General features: G+C 45.9%; 1 protein-coding gene across 4 annotated transcripts in view; it reads right to left on the bottom strand.

The window, feature by feature from the left end:
* Window positions 1-15712, bottom strand: part of HIP1 (huntingtin interacting protein 1) — a 407412-nt gene that overhangs the window by 245640 nt on the left and 146060 nt on the right. For 2 of the 4 annotated variants that reach the window (XM_081257579.1, XM_081257582.1), the window contains exons 26-32: window positions 13522-13622; window positions 12732-12837; window positions 11468-11591; window positions 10958-11019; window positions 8087-8195; window positions 7253-7326; window positions 3523-6903 (exon numbers count right to left, since the gene is read on the bottom strand). In XM_081257579.1, the coding sequence (XP_081113705.1) occupies window positions 7274-7326; window positions 8087-8195; window positions 10958-11019; window positions 11468-11591; window positions 12732-12837; window positions 13522-13622 (555 nt within the window). In that variant the 3' untranslated portion in view covers window positions 3523-6903; window positions 7253-7273. Of the gene's footprint in view, window positions 1-3522; window positions 6904-7252; window positions 7327-8086; window positions 8196-10957; window positions 11020-11467; window positions 11592-12731; window positions 12838-13521; window positions 13623-15712 lie in introns of those variants that run through there. The other 2 variants (XM_081257581.1, XM_081257580.1) reach the window with 2 other exon arrangements.

The raw sequence follows: 15712 nt of genomic DNA, 5'->3' as shown, positions 1-15712 counted from the left end.
TTATTATCAGCTGAGATAAACAACAAATATTCCTGGCAGTGTTGACTACCCCCTCCTTTTTTTCTTTTTTAAAACCAAAGTCATACCTATGCCAACTGACTCAAAACCCAAACCAGTAAAAGCTGTTTATGACTTAACAGAGGACACAAGAGGCCTCCGCACAGAGGGTGCAAGTATGCAGTCCTCCTATGATCTGGAGCCACTCCCAAAGAGAGCCAAAAGAAAGGAAGAAAGATCATTGTTTCCCCCAGAGAGCTGGGAACAATTGGTAGGATGTTAGCTGCAAATGAGGTGCAGCCCAGATTTCTGTGCAGCCATATTCTTGGGGATCCTACCTGCTGGTTGGCCTCCTGCACAGGCAAGAACTGACAATTTTCATGCTTTGCCAGGAGGAAAGCCAAGACAAGCCCCCAGGACACAAAACAAGACAAACAGGGGGCTTCCGTGGTGGCACAGTGGTTGAGAGTCTGCCTGCTGATGCAGGGGACACGGGTTCGTGCCCCAGTCCGGGAAGATCCCACATGCCGCGGAGCGGCTGGGCCCGTGAGCCATGGCCGCTGAGCCTGCGCGTCCAGAGCCTATGCTCCACAACGGGAGAGGCCACAACAGTGAGAGGCCCGCATACTGCAAAAAAAAAAAAACAAAAAACCCCAAGACAAACAGGAAAGCAGGAGTTGACAAACAAGAGAGCAAGATCAATAACCAATGGGCCCCCCAAACCAAATTTAACCAGAGTCACAATCCAAATAATTTTTTAAAAATATTTATTTATTTATTTATTTTGGCTGTGCCTGGTCTTAGTTGTGGCACATGGGATCTTCGTTGCGGCCCATGGGATCTTTAGTTGCGGCATGTGGACTTCTTAGTTGGGGCATGCATGTGGGATCTAGTTCCCTGACCAGTAATCGAACCCGGGCCCCCTGCATTGGGAGTGTAGAGTCTTAACCACTGGACCACCAGGGAAGTCCCACAATCCAAAGAATTAATTTTGACAAATGTTTCTCTCGTGCTAATCTGAATTTGAAAAGGAAGGGACAAGGAGATATTTTTTACCTTCCTCTCTCAACTGGGCCCTACAGATGGAGATCCGGGAGAGCTGACTTTGGTAGTACAGTCTTACCTTTCACTGGTTTTGATTAGTTTTCCCAGGATCCTGTCTACAGGCCGCAGAGCCAATGAGGTGTCCCAGCCATCCCTCTGTGGTTGCCAGAAACTATAACAGAGGGAAAAGGTCATTTCCCTTTACCCTTCTATGTTCGCAGCTGGGGCCCTTGTAACAAAAGACTAACAAGAGAAAAGCACGCAAATGTCTTTGATGTAAGTTCTATGTGATGTGGGAGCCTTCATAAGGGAATGAAGACCTAAAGAGGCAGTCACACCTGAGTGTTTTTATGCTCGATTGGATGAAGAGCAGAGAATTAAGGGAAAATGGGAGAGGAGGAAAGGACATGAGCTGAGTGTAGGGAACTGGGGAAACAGCGAGGGCTGCTCAGATTCCTCTCGGCATCCCTCACGTGGAGATAAGGAGGTTCCTTTCCTCTGGGTACAAGGAAGGCACCTCTCACATGATCTGCTTCAGAGGAAGGTCAGAAAGTCCCTCCTCCATATGCCATTCTCAATCTCCTTCAGTTTCAAATATTCCACAGGCCAAAGTGCTATATTTGGGGGTAGCACGTCCTGAACCCCATCAAAACAGTCCAGGTAAAAACGAAATTCCCTTTGTACCCTACCCCAGTGGCATCCTTACATGCTCTCAGAGAACTCTGTCCTGTTCCTTTACTGCACTTCCTCCAGTTGTTACACACTTGTTACTGTGATTATTTGATTATCCTATTTGTCTCCTCCCATAGCCTGTAAGCTCCAGAAGGGCGGGACCGCATCTATTTTTGCTCTCCACCCTGTTCCCAGTGCCTGGTAGAGTAGACACTTAACAACGACTAATGAATATGCTAATGTAAGGACAGGGAACGGAAAGGCTTCATTGGAAATTTCAGAGCCTGCGCAATGAACGGATGCGTAAAATATGTGTATAAGTAAGAATGTGGTGTAAAAAGAGTTCATTCACTCCAAAATGTTTAAACGTACATTGGGTAATGTGTTAGAGGCTGAGTACAACCATGGTGAGCAAGATTAAAGCTCACTGGCTTTAAGTCACAACAGTGTGGTATATACGATATTTTGGCTATATGCCCTTGGCTTCAATTTCTTCTAGGCTACCCTCCCATTTCAATCCTTTGTTCATTTTCATTTTGCCAGGGCCACCCCTAGGTCCCAAACAAGTTTGGCTCCTGTCTGTATAAACCCTAACTCCCCCTCCTTCCTTCTGTATGGCTTGTTAGCCACAAAACATTCTGGTGGCCTGATCTCACGATTCCCCGTAAGAAATACTCCACTGGCCAGAGTGACCAGCCACCCAGGCTGCCCTCTTAGAACTGGGGCCTGGCCACAGGGCCCCGGGAAGACCCCTAAGCGGGTAAGTACCAGAGCCTCTGGGGCATCTGGTCAATGTCACGTGCAGGTTTCGGGAGAAGACAGTTCAAAGCTTGGGGCCCCTGTTTGTTCCAGGTGGTCCTCTGCTTGCCTTTCTGGACCTCTCAGTTTCACACTCAAGCTCCAGGAGTGACATGCAAGAGGGCTGTGACCAAGAACCATCCATTCTATCTGTGGGGCTTCAAATGGAGCAGGCTCACCTTTGTATCCTGCTAGAGAGAGGAGAAAAACACAGCTGTAGGCAAGTGTTTCCCATTTTCTGTATTTATCAAGATCATCTTCCCCACTGGGCACTTTCAACACTATTTTCCTTCAGTTTTCCTGATTATTTGACCTCCTTAGTTATAGACTCTACCGATGGCTTGCTTCATTCTCTCTGTCCTTTGTGAGTCATTTGGGCAATTCTCCTGCTTGCCAACCCCAGGCCTTCCCCATCTCCCTTCCTCCCTTGCAGGTCCCCTTGGCTTAACACACTGGCAGCATTAGGTTACAGATGATCCTGCCAGGGAAAGTCACCATGCAGCCGGCCCCAGTCCGTCAGCTCCTTCTGCAAATCCTCTGGTAGCTGTGACTGGCTTGCTCTGAATCCCCTTATGATTGGCAGCTTCTGGCCCTGAGCAGAATTCGCCCCATGCATTTTTAAGATGGCAGGTTATTTTTACATCTTTAGGGTGGAGAAGGGAATATCCATAGTTCAAGACCCCAGATTTCATGCAGTGACCTGGCCTTCTAGATAAATTACAGTACTATATTGAACACTTAGACACTGTCTGTTTGATCACTCCCAAGGACAAGAGAGGGTACGGAGGATGGAAAAGTGCTAAGGGGTGCAAACTAATGTTTCTTTCTTTTAAAGTAGCAAAGGAAATGCAATCGTTTTACGCTTCAGAAAATGTCTTGTTTTTAAGACATATTCCCAGAGGTGCAGAGCTAAGTGGATTCAGTGAACCTTGGGATATAAATGTAGACTTTTCACTGAAACCCCAGACCTCAAAACCACTTTGATTGGTCAGTTATCACCACTCCTCTCCATTGCCAGGTTGAAATATTTATTGAAAAATTGAAAACACAGATGCAATGTATTATACAAAGAAAAGTCTTAATACCATAATAAAAGTACTGTTGGAAGGAAACAAAACCAGTGGCTACCTGCCCTGGGAAGGTAGGCACTCAGTGAAAAATGAAATTCATTTATAGGAACTATTCTAATGGAAAATTGGGGAAAAGGTTAAAAACAGAAGAAAAAACCCAATCCCATCCCTGAAAACCTAAACGTGAAAGTTTGTTATAAGTTTGAGACAATTGCGTCATCACCAAGATTTATCTGAACCCCCTCAGTTTGCCCCTTTGAGTAGTAATCAGCCTAATTTAGGGCCTTCAAACCTGAGGTAGTTGAGGGTCACCTGAAAGACATGTCTGGAAATCACCTACTCTCAGAATCGGACCCAACGATGTTTGACCAATTGTTTCATGCTGCTTTGGCTCCTGGGGTGAGAGGCCAAGTTGCCACTGTGGGTTGCTAATCCTGTATTTGGTCTGGACCTGGGAGATGTGAGCAGTAGACAGCTGGCCCGGTATGCTGTGTTGACGGCTGGCAGGCCCGAGGTGGTGGTTTTCTATGCAACAGGCAGCGCGGTCTCTGGAGGTCCGAGGATGGCGGAGAGAGGGCAAAGCCAGTCTGGTTGGAAGGCCAGTGCCAGGACTGAAGGCTTTCACTGGCAGAAAAGATTTCCAGAGACGCAGAAAGGTGGTAGAAGGTAGCAAGTACATCACCACTTGGTAAAGACCAAGGTAAGTGGAGCCAGGAGATCCCTCTAGACTAAGGAGCTGGCCAAGAAGCAGGCACCACCCAGGTGCAAGCCCAAAACCAGCTCCTCAGTGAGAGGCCGAAGCAAACCAACCGGACTGGAGACATGCGCTTATGATCCCCGTGGTACCCGTTGTAAACCCTGCTGTCTGCCTTGGCAGCTCAGACACTTCCAAGAAAGGATTCTCTGGACAATGGTTCTTCCAGCCACTGGGTCAGGGACTCAAATTCAGGTAGGATCCTAGGGATCCTGCTGTGGGCAGCAGAATCAGCAAACAATCTAAATTCGAGTCTCATTTAAACTCTGTGCTCAGATATAAATACCCCACAAAGGTAGGTCTTTCCTTCAATTTTTTTCCCTTATTATGTACACTCATATCCTTACTCTAGAGATATGAGACACTGTGCTACACCATTAAAATAATGGATATGGCTGTATTTCGGCCTCTCGTCAACCCTAAGCCATCACTTCACTGTTGTCCTGCCTTGCTCTGACCCATTTACACTGACCCATGAGACTCAAGTCACGAATGATGCTCAGTGAGTAATTTAAAAGGCTGTGAGGTTCATTTTTAGCCTGAGGATGTGATTCCTGTTTTAACCAAGGCATTTCACACCCAGGATAACACACTCATTTTTAGAGTAGCCAAGGTACGACATTTTGATTTGGGCTAGAGAATGGACTAGCTTCTAAGTCAAGCGATTATAAAAGTAATTATACTAAGTCTGACATATATTTCCTCATGTGAGACTGAATTAGCCTGTGTTCCTGTTTAAGTGCTTTCTTAACTGTTTAATTACTCCGGAGAAGCCCATGAAGGTTTTAAAAATTACTATGGCTTTTTAGAGGGAGTGTTACTCAGGGAATCCTAATCTGGTCCCATATACTAGATTTTCCCCCCATCGGTAATTTGGAGCACAATAGTCTGAATGGCTGAGATTCTGGAAGTGAGGACCAGCCACCTTTGGAAGTGTTGACCCATGCTGAGAACACATCAATTGGCTGAACAGGCACAGCTGGGCCAGGGATGCTACACATCATTCCTTCTGAGGCTTGGGTGGAAAAATAGTTGAGCACAAAGCAGCAGTAAACATAAGACCGGTCAATTTTTACTGCTGCTATCTCATTAGCCCAGTATGGAGATCACACATCTGAGTCTCATAATCTGAGCTAATGGGATGCAGTTTTTTGAGTGCCCTAGTTAGAAAATGCAGAGAAAGGGAGTTGGCGGTGGGGGCTTGGGAAGGAGAGAGAGTTGATTCACAGTGATCAAACGGGAGTCTCACAACCTGTCACGTAGCAACACTCAGCAATGGTCCTTGGGGACAGGTCCTGGGAAGTGCTTGTTGGCTACTACCTATGAATTGCTACAGATAAAGGAAGGAAGACATTGTTTGTCCAAGATGGGAAGGTCACTTAAATGCCGGGGTCCATCTGGAGGTGAAGAAGTGCTGGCGGGCTGCCCACCTCCAGGACATGGTTCAAGCTCCTTCTGTCCTCATCCTGTCCGCAAGGCAGACAGGGCCCGGGATGTGTGGTTGGAAGGGGTCAGAGCCAGTGGTCCCCCTCTCTTGTTTTCCCTGACCCAGATGCTCTGAGGAACCTTCTTCCTTCAAGATCCAAACCGGCAACGACAGATCGGGATGGCCTCTAGGTCTTGTTTCCGATTCTTGAAGACGGATGTACTCAGGCAGCAACGCAAGCCTAGCCATAGTCACACCTGAAATCCTGGTTGCTGCCAGCACTGCTGCTAATGGAGATTAGTCATAATATTCAAGGTACCAAACCAAGCCCAGGGTCTTTCCTGCTGGGAACAAGTTGGCCTGATCTTCTGGGTCTGTCCATTAGGTAGAACATGGAACTATCTTCTTGAGATTCAAGAGGATGCCAAGGCAGACATTTGGAGAAAGGGATTGGAAACCCCTCACGTGTTCCGCCTTAGGGCCCTGCCTGGGTATGAAGGGAGGTGTCAACTGAGGGGCCATGGAAGATTCCTTCCGGGGGGAGGAAGTGTGGCTACTCTCACTGGCTGGGTTCAAGCATGGGATAAGGCTTTTCAGCCCGATCACAAGGAGTTTCCAAGAAAGGTGGTCTCCTGAAGACCTGGGCTGTGTGCACCCTTCATCTCCCTCTCTCTGTTGCCCCTCACTTGTGAAGGTGGGCAGAGGCTTTCGGCTGGACTCCAGCTTTAGAAGGCAAGGCACTCGCTCTCCTTCCACCCGACCCCGGGGAGTGGCCTCGGCCGACCCACACTCGCTCAGCAGGACACTTGGCTCGGGGGGCCGGCGGGGAGCACCGTGGCAAAGCCTAGGCAGCACCATTGCTGTGAGCTGCTGTGGTTAGGGGCCCCCAATAGCTCAGGGCTTCAGAGGCGATCCCCTGGGAGTGTTGGCTATGTGAGTGAAACTTGGGGAAAAAAAGACCCGACCACCATAAGAAGCAGTGGGAATCCATGGAACTGCCAAAAGAGGGGGGCATTGCCTGGCACTGCCAGGACACTCCTGCTCTTCTTCCGACTCCGTGCAGCCTCAGGGTCGGGTCACGGTTTGGAATCCACCAGTCCCCCGGTGTTCACAAGTTTGTGCAAATGATGAAACGGAAAAGGCTAAGAAGAAAACAGAAAAGAAAACGTGTAAGATCTTCGCTCTCCAGCTCAACAGCAGTAGCAACAAGCCTCTCACCCCACCCCCCAACAAGGACACCAACTGTTTGGGGGTAAAACAGGCAGGACCAGGAGGGAGGTCCCCTCTGTCGGGGTGGCCCTGGGCTCCCCTCTTCTTGGCGGTGGGGGAGGAGTGAAAGAACACAGATCATGGGCTGTGGAGGGAGTCTTTGGAAGGCCGGGCAGGTCCTCAGCACTGGATGATGGGCGTGGCACGCACTCCCAGGGTCTGGCCCATGACTGGGGGAATCACACACACACACAGATGGGCAACAAGGATTTACACTCTGACCTGTGGGACGTCGGTGTGACTCTATTCTTTCTCGGTGATCGCTTCTTGCAGCGTAGGTGGTGATGCTTCTGTTCCTAAAAGACAATAGTCACTTATGTTTCACAGTGTTTGGTGCACGCACACATTCATCTAGCCAACAGAAACGGCCGCCAGGTTGGGCTCTAAAATACATAATCATAACCACCTATTCCCTGGGTCAAGTATCTAGGAATGACTGGGCGGCATCTGTGGCGGGCTCCCAGAGTCAGTGAGCCCGGTGAGAATCACGATCTTGGTTGTGATCAAGTTGGCCACTTTGGATGTTCAGAGAAGCAGCCCGCACAGACTCCGGGCGACCAAGAGTCCCTGGGCTGACGGGGTGAGCCTTACTCCACTCCACACTGTTTCTAGCTCCTGACCCTTTCTATCTCTCGCCATTGCTACCCATAGCTGGCTCTAGGCAGCCAGAAGCTTGGAATTCACTTGCCCTGTCTGCTGGACCTTCACTGACCACTATTCATTCGTTCACTACTCAACTTGATGCTGGCCTGAAACTAAACTCCTGGGGAGAAAAAGCAGGCTAACTGGGTCTGGAAGGCAATGGTGTGAGTGAGTGACCATTCAGTCCACTGGTCAACATTCAGGTCTTGAAAGATGACCACAAAAGCTTTCTATTCACCACAATGTACCCCAGTTTGGGGCTTACGGGTTATTCACCACTGGAGAAAAAAGATGCCCTGTGAATAGAAGGGAGGAGGGAGAAGTTCCTGGTTCCGCTGTATGGGAGGGGGAGGCCCTCATCACACAGCATCCCCCCACCTCCCTCCCTGGGGGCTGTGCCAGTCCTTGGCTCACCTTCCTCCCAGCCCTCGGCGACACCAGCGAGCTCGTAATGCTTTTTCCGAAGCTCTCCCAGTTTTTGACGCTCCTTTTGCAGTTCGTTTTCTAGCTCCAGCACCCTAACCTGTGGGGAAAGTGGCCTTTGCTTTGAGCAGGGACCTGAAAACGGTCTCCTGTCGACCTAATCCCTTTGCTCTGTGGTCCAGGACTCACTGTCCAGGTTATCCATAGCTTACCCAGTCCTCAATTTCACCCTTGTCTCTGCTCTAATTTCTCCATCCTCTCGTTCATCCATCTATCCCAATGGCTTTTATGCTTTCTCACTGGGACCCTCTACTGGAAATGAATGATACTTTATGGTCCAAATGCCTAAATGGGAGTAGGGCTTATCTTATGTTCCTCTGATAAATCACTAACTAAAAACATACTACTCAGCTATTAAAAAAAATGAAAAATCTTGCCATGTGCAACAACATGGTTGGATCTAGAAGGTATTTTGAAAAGTGATGTAAGTCATAGAAAGACAAATACCATATGATCTCACCTAAATGTGGAATCTAAAGAACAAAACAAAATAACATGAAAGAGACTCACAGATGCAGAGAATAAACAGGTAGTTGACAGAGTGGAGGGGAGGTTGGGGGGGGGGTGAAATATGTGAAGGGGATTAAGAGGTACAAACCTCCAGTTATAAAATAAATAAGTCACAAGGATATAATATACAGCATAAGGAATATGGTCAGTGGTATTGTAATAACTTTGTATGGAGACAGATAATCATTAGACTTATTGTGATGATTATTTCGTGATGTATGCAAATGTCAAATCACTATGTAGTATACCTGAAACTAATGTAACAGTGTACGTCAACTCTATTTCAATAAATAAAAAGAGAAACAATGGGAAGAAAAGGACAACTCTAATGTTTAGTCTATCTATATGATACATTCTAATCCAGTTGTAACCCATCTCCTTCAACCTCAGTTCTCTGGAAGTCTAGGCAGGAATCAAATACAATGGTTCTGGCATTTTTGAGGGGTTGGTATAACTTAGGGTTATTATTGTGCAGGAAAAGGTACAATCTCACTAAAGGAAGGGTTGGTTCTTGGCTATTCCTCCTCCTCATTAATCATTTTATTTATTATTGCAAGAAATATTTGCTGAGCACCCATAATGGACCCCAGGCTCTGTTACAGGTGCTGGAGACACAGTGGTGCCTGGACAGACAAGGTCCCTGCTTACCTCATGGCGGGAAGAGACAAACTAATGAACAAGAAAAGACCTGATCATAAAGCAAATGACACAGGGCGACTTAGTGATAAAGACTAAGGGTGGGCAGCAAAGGCTACTCTCAGGAAGTAACTTTTGACCGGGACAGAGTCATGAGGTGAGGTTGGAGCAATAGGCAAGGATCATTACGACTGCGGCCCACGGGCCAGGGGGAGGAGTCTGGGTATTACTCCAAGTCCAAAGGAAGCCAGCGGAAGATTTTAAGCAGGGAACTGACATGTCGTCATTTACGTTTTTACAGTATGTTGAGGCTGAATGCATTGAACATGGGCATAGTGGAAGCAACTAGACCCAGTAAGGTGGTTCGTTTTTTTTTGCTTTTTAAACTTTTTATTATGGAAAATGTAAAACATATACAGAAGGATGGAGACTGGTACAGTGAACCCCACCATATACCTTTCATGTTGTTCCATCAACTACCAACTCGTGGCCAGACTTGTCTCAGCAATACTCTTTCCTGTTCTCCCTGCCCCGCCATGGGATAATTCTAAAACACATACTTGCATACAATATAGGTAAGTTGCTTCTGCAGTAGCTCAGCAGGAGACAACAGTGGCTTAGACTAGGTTAGGGAGATGGAAGACTGGAAAGGTTAAGGCTATGTTTTAGAGACTGAGAGTTGACAGGACTTGCTGGTAGGCTGGATGTGGAGGGGGAGGGAGAGGAACCAAGGACGACTCCCAGGTTTGGGGCTCAGCACCCAGGTGGGGGGTGGTGGTGCCATTTACTGCGATAGAGAAAACCAGAGGAGGAACAGATTTGGGTGAGAGGGAAACCAAGAGACCTGTTCTGGACACACTAAGTCTGGATGCCTGTACTTCTTGGGCATGAAGTGGAGACATCCCGTAGGCAATTGAGCAAGTACAGAGCTCAAAGAGAAGAACGTGGGGACCTAAGTTGGGGAGAAGAATGGGGTATTTATCGGCACATAGATGGTATTTAAAATCAAGAGGGATGGGAAGAGAACAGAAGCAGGAGGGTGTAGGTGGAGGAGACTCAGGCCTGAGCCCAGTTCTTTCAGTGTCTACAGACACCTGGCATATGACTTTTCCTAAAAATGCTGAGTGACCCACCTATAGACTTCACCAGTCTCAAGCTGGACTTTACCCCAGGACTGTGACCAGAAATTCTAGAACAAGGATGTCAGGTATTTTCCAGGATCCTATTTTGCATGGCATAACTTTACTAAAACTGAGAAATGGCATCACCTTTGATGGGTTAACAGTGGATTGACTTAAAAAAAAAAAACAACCTGAAGGTCATATACAAATAATTCATATTGAAAGTTTTCAAAAAATTGTCAATATAAGACTATTAAATACCAGTTTATGGTCTGCTTAGGAGAGAGCTGGTAATATTTTGAGGGGTGCCAGACCAAGACGGGGGGGCAAGAGTTAAGATTCTGATCTTTACTAATCACCTCTGTCCACCTCCGCTGTTTCTTCCAGCATCACTTACATTCATTCTTGGGGTGATATGTACCTCTGTGTTCATTTCCCCCGCGAGTTTCTCTGTGACTTCTCCCCATGGGAATAATATTTGGGGTCAGTGTCATAGGCCATAGAGTCTGACCAGACTTAGAGATGGAGTTCCTACCTGGGAATCCATCTCCTGGCGTTTGATCTGGGTCAGCGTCATGCTTGAGAAGTCCATGCTGTCTGCAATGATGGAAATAGGAGGGTCTTGTCGAATGACACCCCAGCTGACACTTACCTGAGAGGTGGCCGGTGCCAATGCTCTGCTGAAATGCTTGGTTTGTCATTTACCAACATACGCGTGAATGTAAGTGAGGGGTGGAGAGGGAGGAAGACAATGACAGGGTAACCAGGGTCAGATCCCACCCCAATGGACAATCAGGCCTGTGGAGTCATTTCTCTGAATTCAGAGAAATAGCTAAATGGAAAATCTAGCTAAGGCCTGTCCCTAGAGTGATGAATAGCATGCTTATGTGGTGTCTCAACTTTTGAGAAGGTAAGTTTGAATGTACAAAGATAAAAAATAAGACAGAATTTGGAAACAGGACTGTGGGAAGTCGGAATCGTGGAGAAGAATGTAATGAGCAGCCACATAGGATGGATGCGAAAAGCATTGCTTCTGAAAGGCTACCTGTGTCCTCGATCTGTGATTTGCCAGAAATGGTTGAGGCCACAACTGCGGCGGTGGCCTGATTCACGCCCCGAGAGGCCTGCTGCAGCTGGGCCAGGTTTGGGCTGTCCTTATCAGCTTTCACCTGCCAGGACCAAGCAGATTTAGGGTCACACAACATAGAGCAGCAAGGATGGAATCAGATAGTCGGTCTGATGGTGCTTGACAAATATATGGGCTCTGCTGTGGTCACCAATCAACTCAAAAATCGATACCTAGGGGGTCAACTCCTGGCATCTCTCTAATATCAAAAATCATTCCTGGGGCTTCCCTGGTGGCGCAGTGGTTAAGAATTCGCCTGCCAATGCAGGGAACACAGGTTTGAGCCCTGGTCCAGGAAGATCTCACATGTCGTGGAGCAACTAAGCCTGTGTGCCACAACTACCGAGCCTGCGCTCTAGAGCCTGCAAGCCACAACTACTGAAGCCCGTGAGCCACAACTACTGAAGCCCGCGAGCCACAACTACTGGAGCCTGTGAGCCACAACTACTGAAGCCCGTGTGCCTAGAGCCCGTGCTCCACAACAAGAGAAGCCACTGCAATGAGAAGCCCACGCACCGCAACGAAGAGTAGCCCCCACTCGCTGCAACTAGAGGAAGCCTGCACTCAGCAACGAAGACCCAACACAGCCAAAAATAATAAATAAATTAAATAAATTAATTAAAAACAAAATCATTCCTGGCTTATTTGCTTGGTGGCCTTAAACTCTAGCTTTATCACTTATTTTGGGACAACAATAAATAAGGACAGTAAAAGAACACTCCCTGGGGAACTCTACAACTCATGGAAGGATTTTGGTGATGAGCTTTGCATTAGGATTAGCTGGGGCAATGGTTCAAATTTGGACCCTTTTGAAGAGAGGCAGAAATTAATTGTGGAACTTCAGAGCCAAGCCAGGTAACCAGCTTACTGGGCCAGCATTTTCCTTATTTGAGCGTTCCTTGAATGTACGATTGCTCATCAGAGGTTGGCATGGCTGGACCCTTAAAGGCCACTTGCAATAAAAATGATGAAGACAAAAGGCATGCACGTGGAGAGGTGGGTTAGAGGGGCTCCCTGCTGAAAGGCTTTTAGAGGGCCCTTGGAGGCAGAATTTTTATCTGGGACTCAACCTACCTGGATACAGGACAAATAATCAGTTCTTGGGGCCAGTGCCATGGTCCAGGTATATTTTCTAACCCAGTCAGAACATAGAGTGTCCTGGGAAGCCCAACACAGGTCCTACCTTGGATGCGGCCACAAGCTGGGCGGTGCTAGCAGCAATTTCATGCGAACAGACCATCAGCTCCTCAAATTTCCCTCGGCCTTGTACCACCAGATCAGCTGCATCCCTGATAGTCAGGAGAGAACCAGACGGGTTATGAAACTGACAGCTGCAACCCCTAATGACCTCACCTTTAGACCACTCCCATCACCCTGGCAGACAGGGAGCCCAGCCAGCCTGCCCCACCCCGTGTTGCTCCAGGAGACCCAGACTCCTTTTTTTTTTTTTAAATTTATTTTTTTTATACAGCAGGTTCTTATTAGTTATCTATTTTATACATATTAGTGTATACATGTCAATCCCAATCGCCCAATTCATCCCACCACCACCACCACCCCCCACTTTCCCTCCTTGGTGTCCATACGTTTGTTCTCTACATCTGTGTCTCTATTTCTGCCTTGCAAACCGGTTCATCTGTACCATTTTTCTAGATTCCACATATATGCGTTAATATACAATATTTTTCTCTCTGACTTACTTCACTCTGTATGACAGTCTCTAGGACCATCCATGTCTCTACAAATGACCCAGTTTCGTTCCTTTTTATGGCTGAGTAATATTCCATTGTGTATATGTACCACATCTTTTTTATATTCAGACCCAGACTCCCTTTTAAACTTTCAGTCCTATTAACTTCCCTATCAACAGTTCATTTCTAGGGGGCAAATTTTTCCCCTTAGTTTTCCCCTCTAGGGTGGATCACTGGAAAGCAGGGTGAAGGTGACGAGCCTTGGGAAGGACGGATACTTACACCATGACAGTGGCTCCCCAGCCCACAGCTTTAGAGGCTGAGATAAGTCCTTCTGTCCATCGAGAGTTCTTGGCATAAAACTCTTTAGGGGATGCTGTACCCTAGGGAAGTGAAAAATACTATTAGCTATCTTTTATTGTGTGCCTACTATGTGCCAGGTGCTTTTATATATATTATCCCATGCAGTCTTCACAGTAACCCCGAGGGGTGAGCATTATTATTCCCATTTTTAAAGATGAGAAAACTAAGATTCAGAGAGGCAAAAATACTTTCCCTAAGGATATGTAGGAAATAAATGGAAATAAATCCTCAGCTTTTCTGACTCCAAAGCCTATAGCATTTCTATCACATCCCAATATCTCTATATTGTATATATAAGAATATATATGTTATTTATATGTATATACAACTAACTTATGATCTGAGGGGAGTCTAGCCGCTCTCTGTGAGTTGCCAAAAGAGGACAGTGAATACACAGTGAGTGATTAAAAAAATAATTGCTATGGGGTGGGGGAGGGAATTGGAGGGAGCCAAAAGGTGTAACTTCCAGTTATAACATAAGTAAGTACTAGGGATGTAATGTACAACATGATAAATATAATGAACACTGCTGTATGTTATACATGAAAGATACTGAGACTAAATCCTAAGAGTTCTCATCACAAGGAAAACACTTTTTTTGTTTCTTTCATTTTGCATCTATAAGAGATGACGGTTCTTCACTAAACTTACTGGGATAATCGCTTCATATGCATTGTCAAAGCATTATGTCGTACACCTTAAACTGATACAGCACTGTGTGTCAATTATATCTTAATAAAACTGAAAGAAAAATACAGTAATTCCTACTTGGAATTTTAAAATGCTTTTATGCTTCGGAAGTACCTGACAGTCTGAGAATGTACAGATACTCCTTGCTCAGTCCCTCTTTCTATTTTGGGGGCAGAAAACATCACCTCTCGGACTGATAAAAAGTGCCACCAAAGCAGATACACCTTTGTTCTTTTTTTTTTTTATTTAATTTAATTTATTTTTTTATACTGCAGGTTCTTATTAGTCATCCATTTTATACACATCAGTGTATACATGTCAATCCCAATCGCTCAATTCATCCCACCACCACCATCCCCACCCTCCTGCAGCTTTCCCCCCTTGGTGTCCATGTTTGTTCTCTACATCTGTGTCTCAACTTCTGCCCTGCAAACTGGTTCATCTGTACCATTTTTCTAGGTTCCACATATATGCGTTAATATACGATATTTGTTTTTCTCTTTCTGACTTACTTCACTCTGTATGACAGTCTCTAGATCCATCCATGTCTCAACAAATGACCCAATTATGTTCCTTTTTATGGCTGAGTAATACTCCATTGTATATATGTACCACAACTTCTTTATCCATTTGTCTGTCGATGGGCATTTAGGTTGCTTCCATGACCTGGCTATTGTAAATAGTGCTGCAATGAACACTGGGGTGCATGTGTCTTTTTGAATTATGGTTTTCTCTGGGTATATACCCAGTAGTGGGATTGCTGGATCATACGGTAATTCTACTTTTAGTTTTTTAAGGATCCTCCATACTGTTCTCCATAGTGGCTGCATCAATTTACATTCTCACCAACAGTGCAAGAGGGTTCCCTTTTCTCCATACTGTCTCCATCATTTGATGTTTGTAGACTTTTTGATGATGCCCATTCTAACTGGTGTGAGGTGATACCTCATTGTAGTTTTGATTTGCATTTCTCTCATAATTAGTGATGTTGAGCAGCTTGTCATGTGCTTCTTGGCCATCTGTATGTCTTCTTTGGAGAAATGTCTATTTAGGTCTTCTGCCCATTTTTGGATTTGGTTGTTTGTTTCTTAAATAATGAGCTGCATGAGCTGTTTATATATTTTAGAGATTAATCCTTTGTCCGTTGGTTCGTTTGCAAATATTTTCTCCCATTCTGAGGGTTGTCTTTTCGTCTTGTTTATGGTTTCCTTTGCTGTGCAAAAGCTTTGAAGTTTCATTAGGTCCCATTTGTTTATTTTTGTTTTTATTTCCATTACTCTAGGAGGTGGATCAAAAAAGATCTTGCTGTGATTTATGTCAAAGAGTGTTCTTCCTATGTTCTCCTCTAAGAGTTTTATAGTGTCTGGTCTTACATTTAGGTCTCAAATCCATTTTGAGGTTATTTTTGTGTATGGTGTTA

Source organism: Mesoplodon bidens (assembly GCF_964165515.1).
Source record: "Mesoplodon bidens genome assembly, chromosome: 15".
Classification (NCBI taxonomy): domain Eukaryota; kingdom Metazoa; phylum Chordata; class Mammalia; order Artiodactyla; family Ziphiidae; genus Mesoplodon; species Mesoplodon bidens.
Note: the sequence above shows the minus strand (reverse complement) of the source record. Positions and strands in the feature narration are given on the sequence as shown.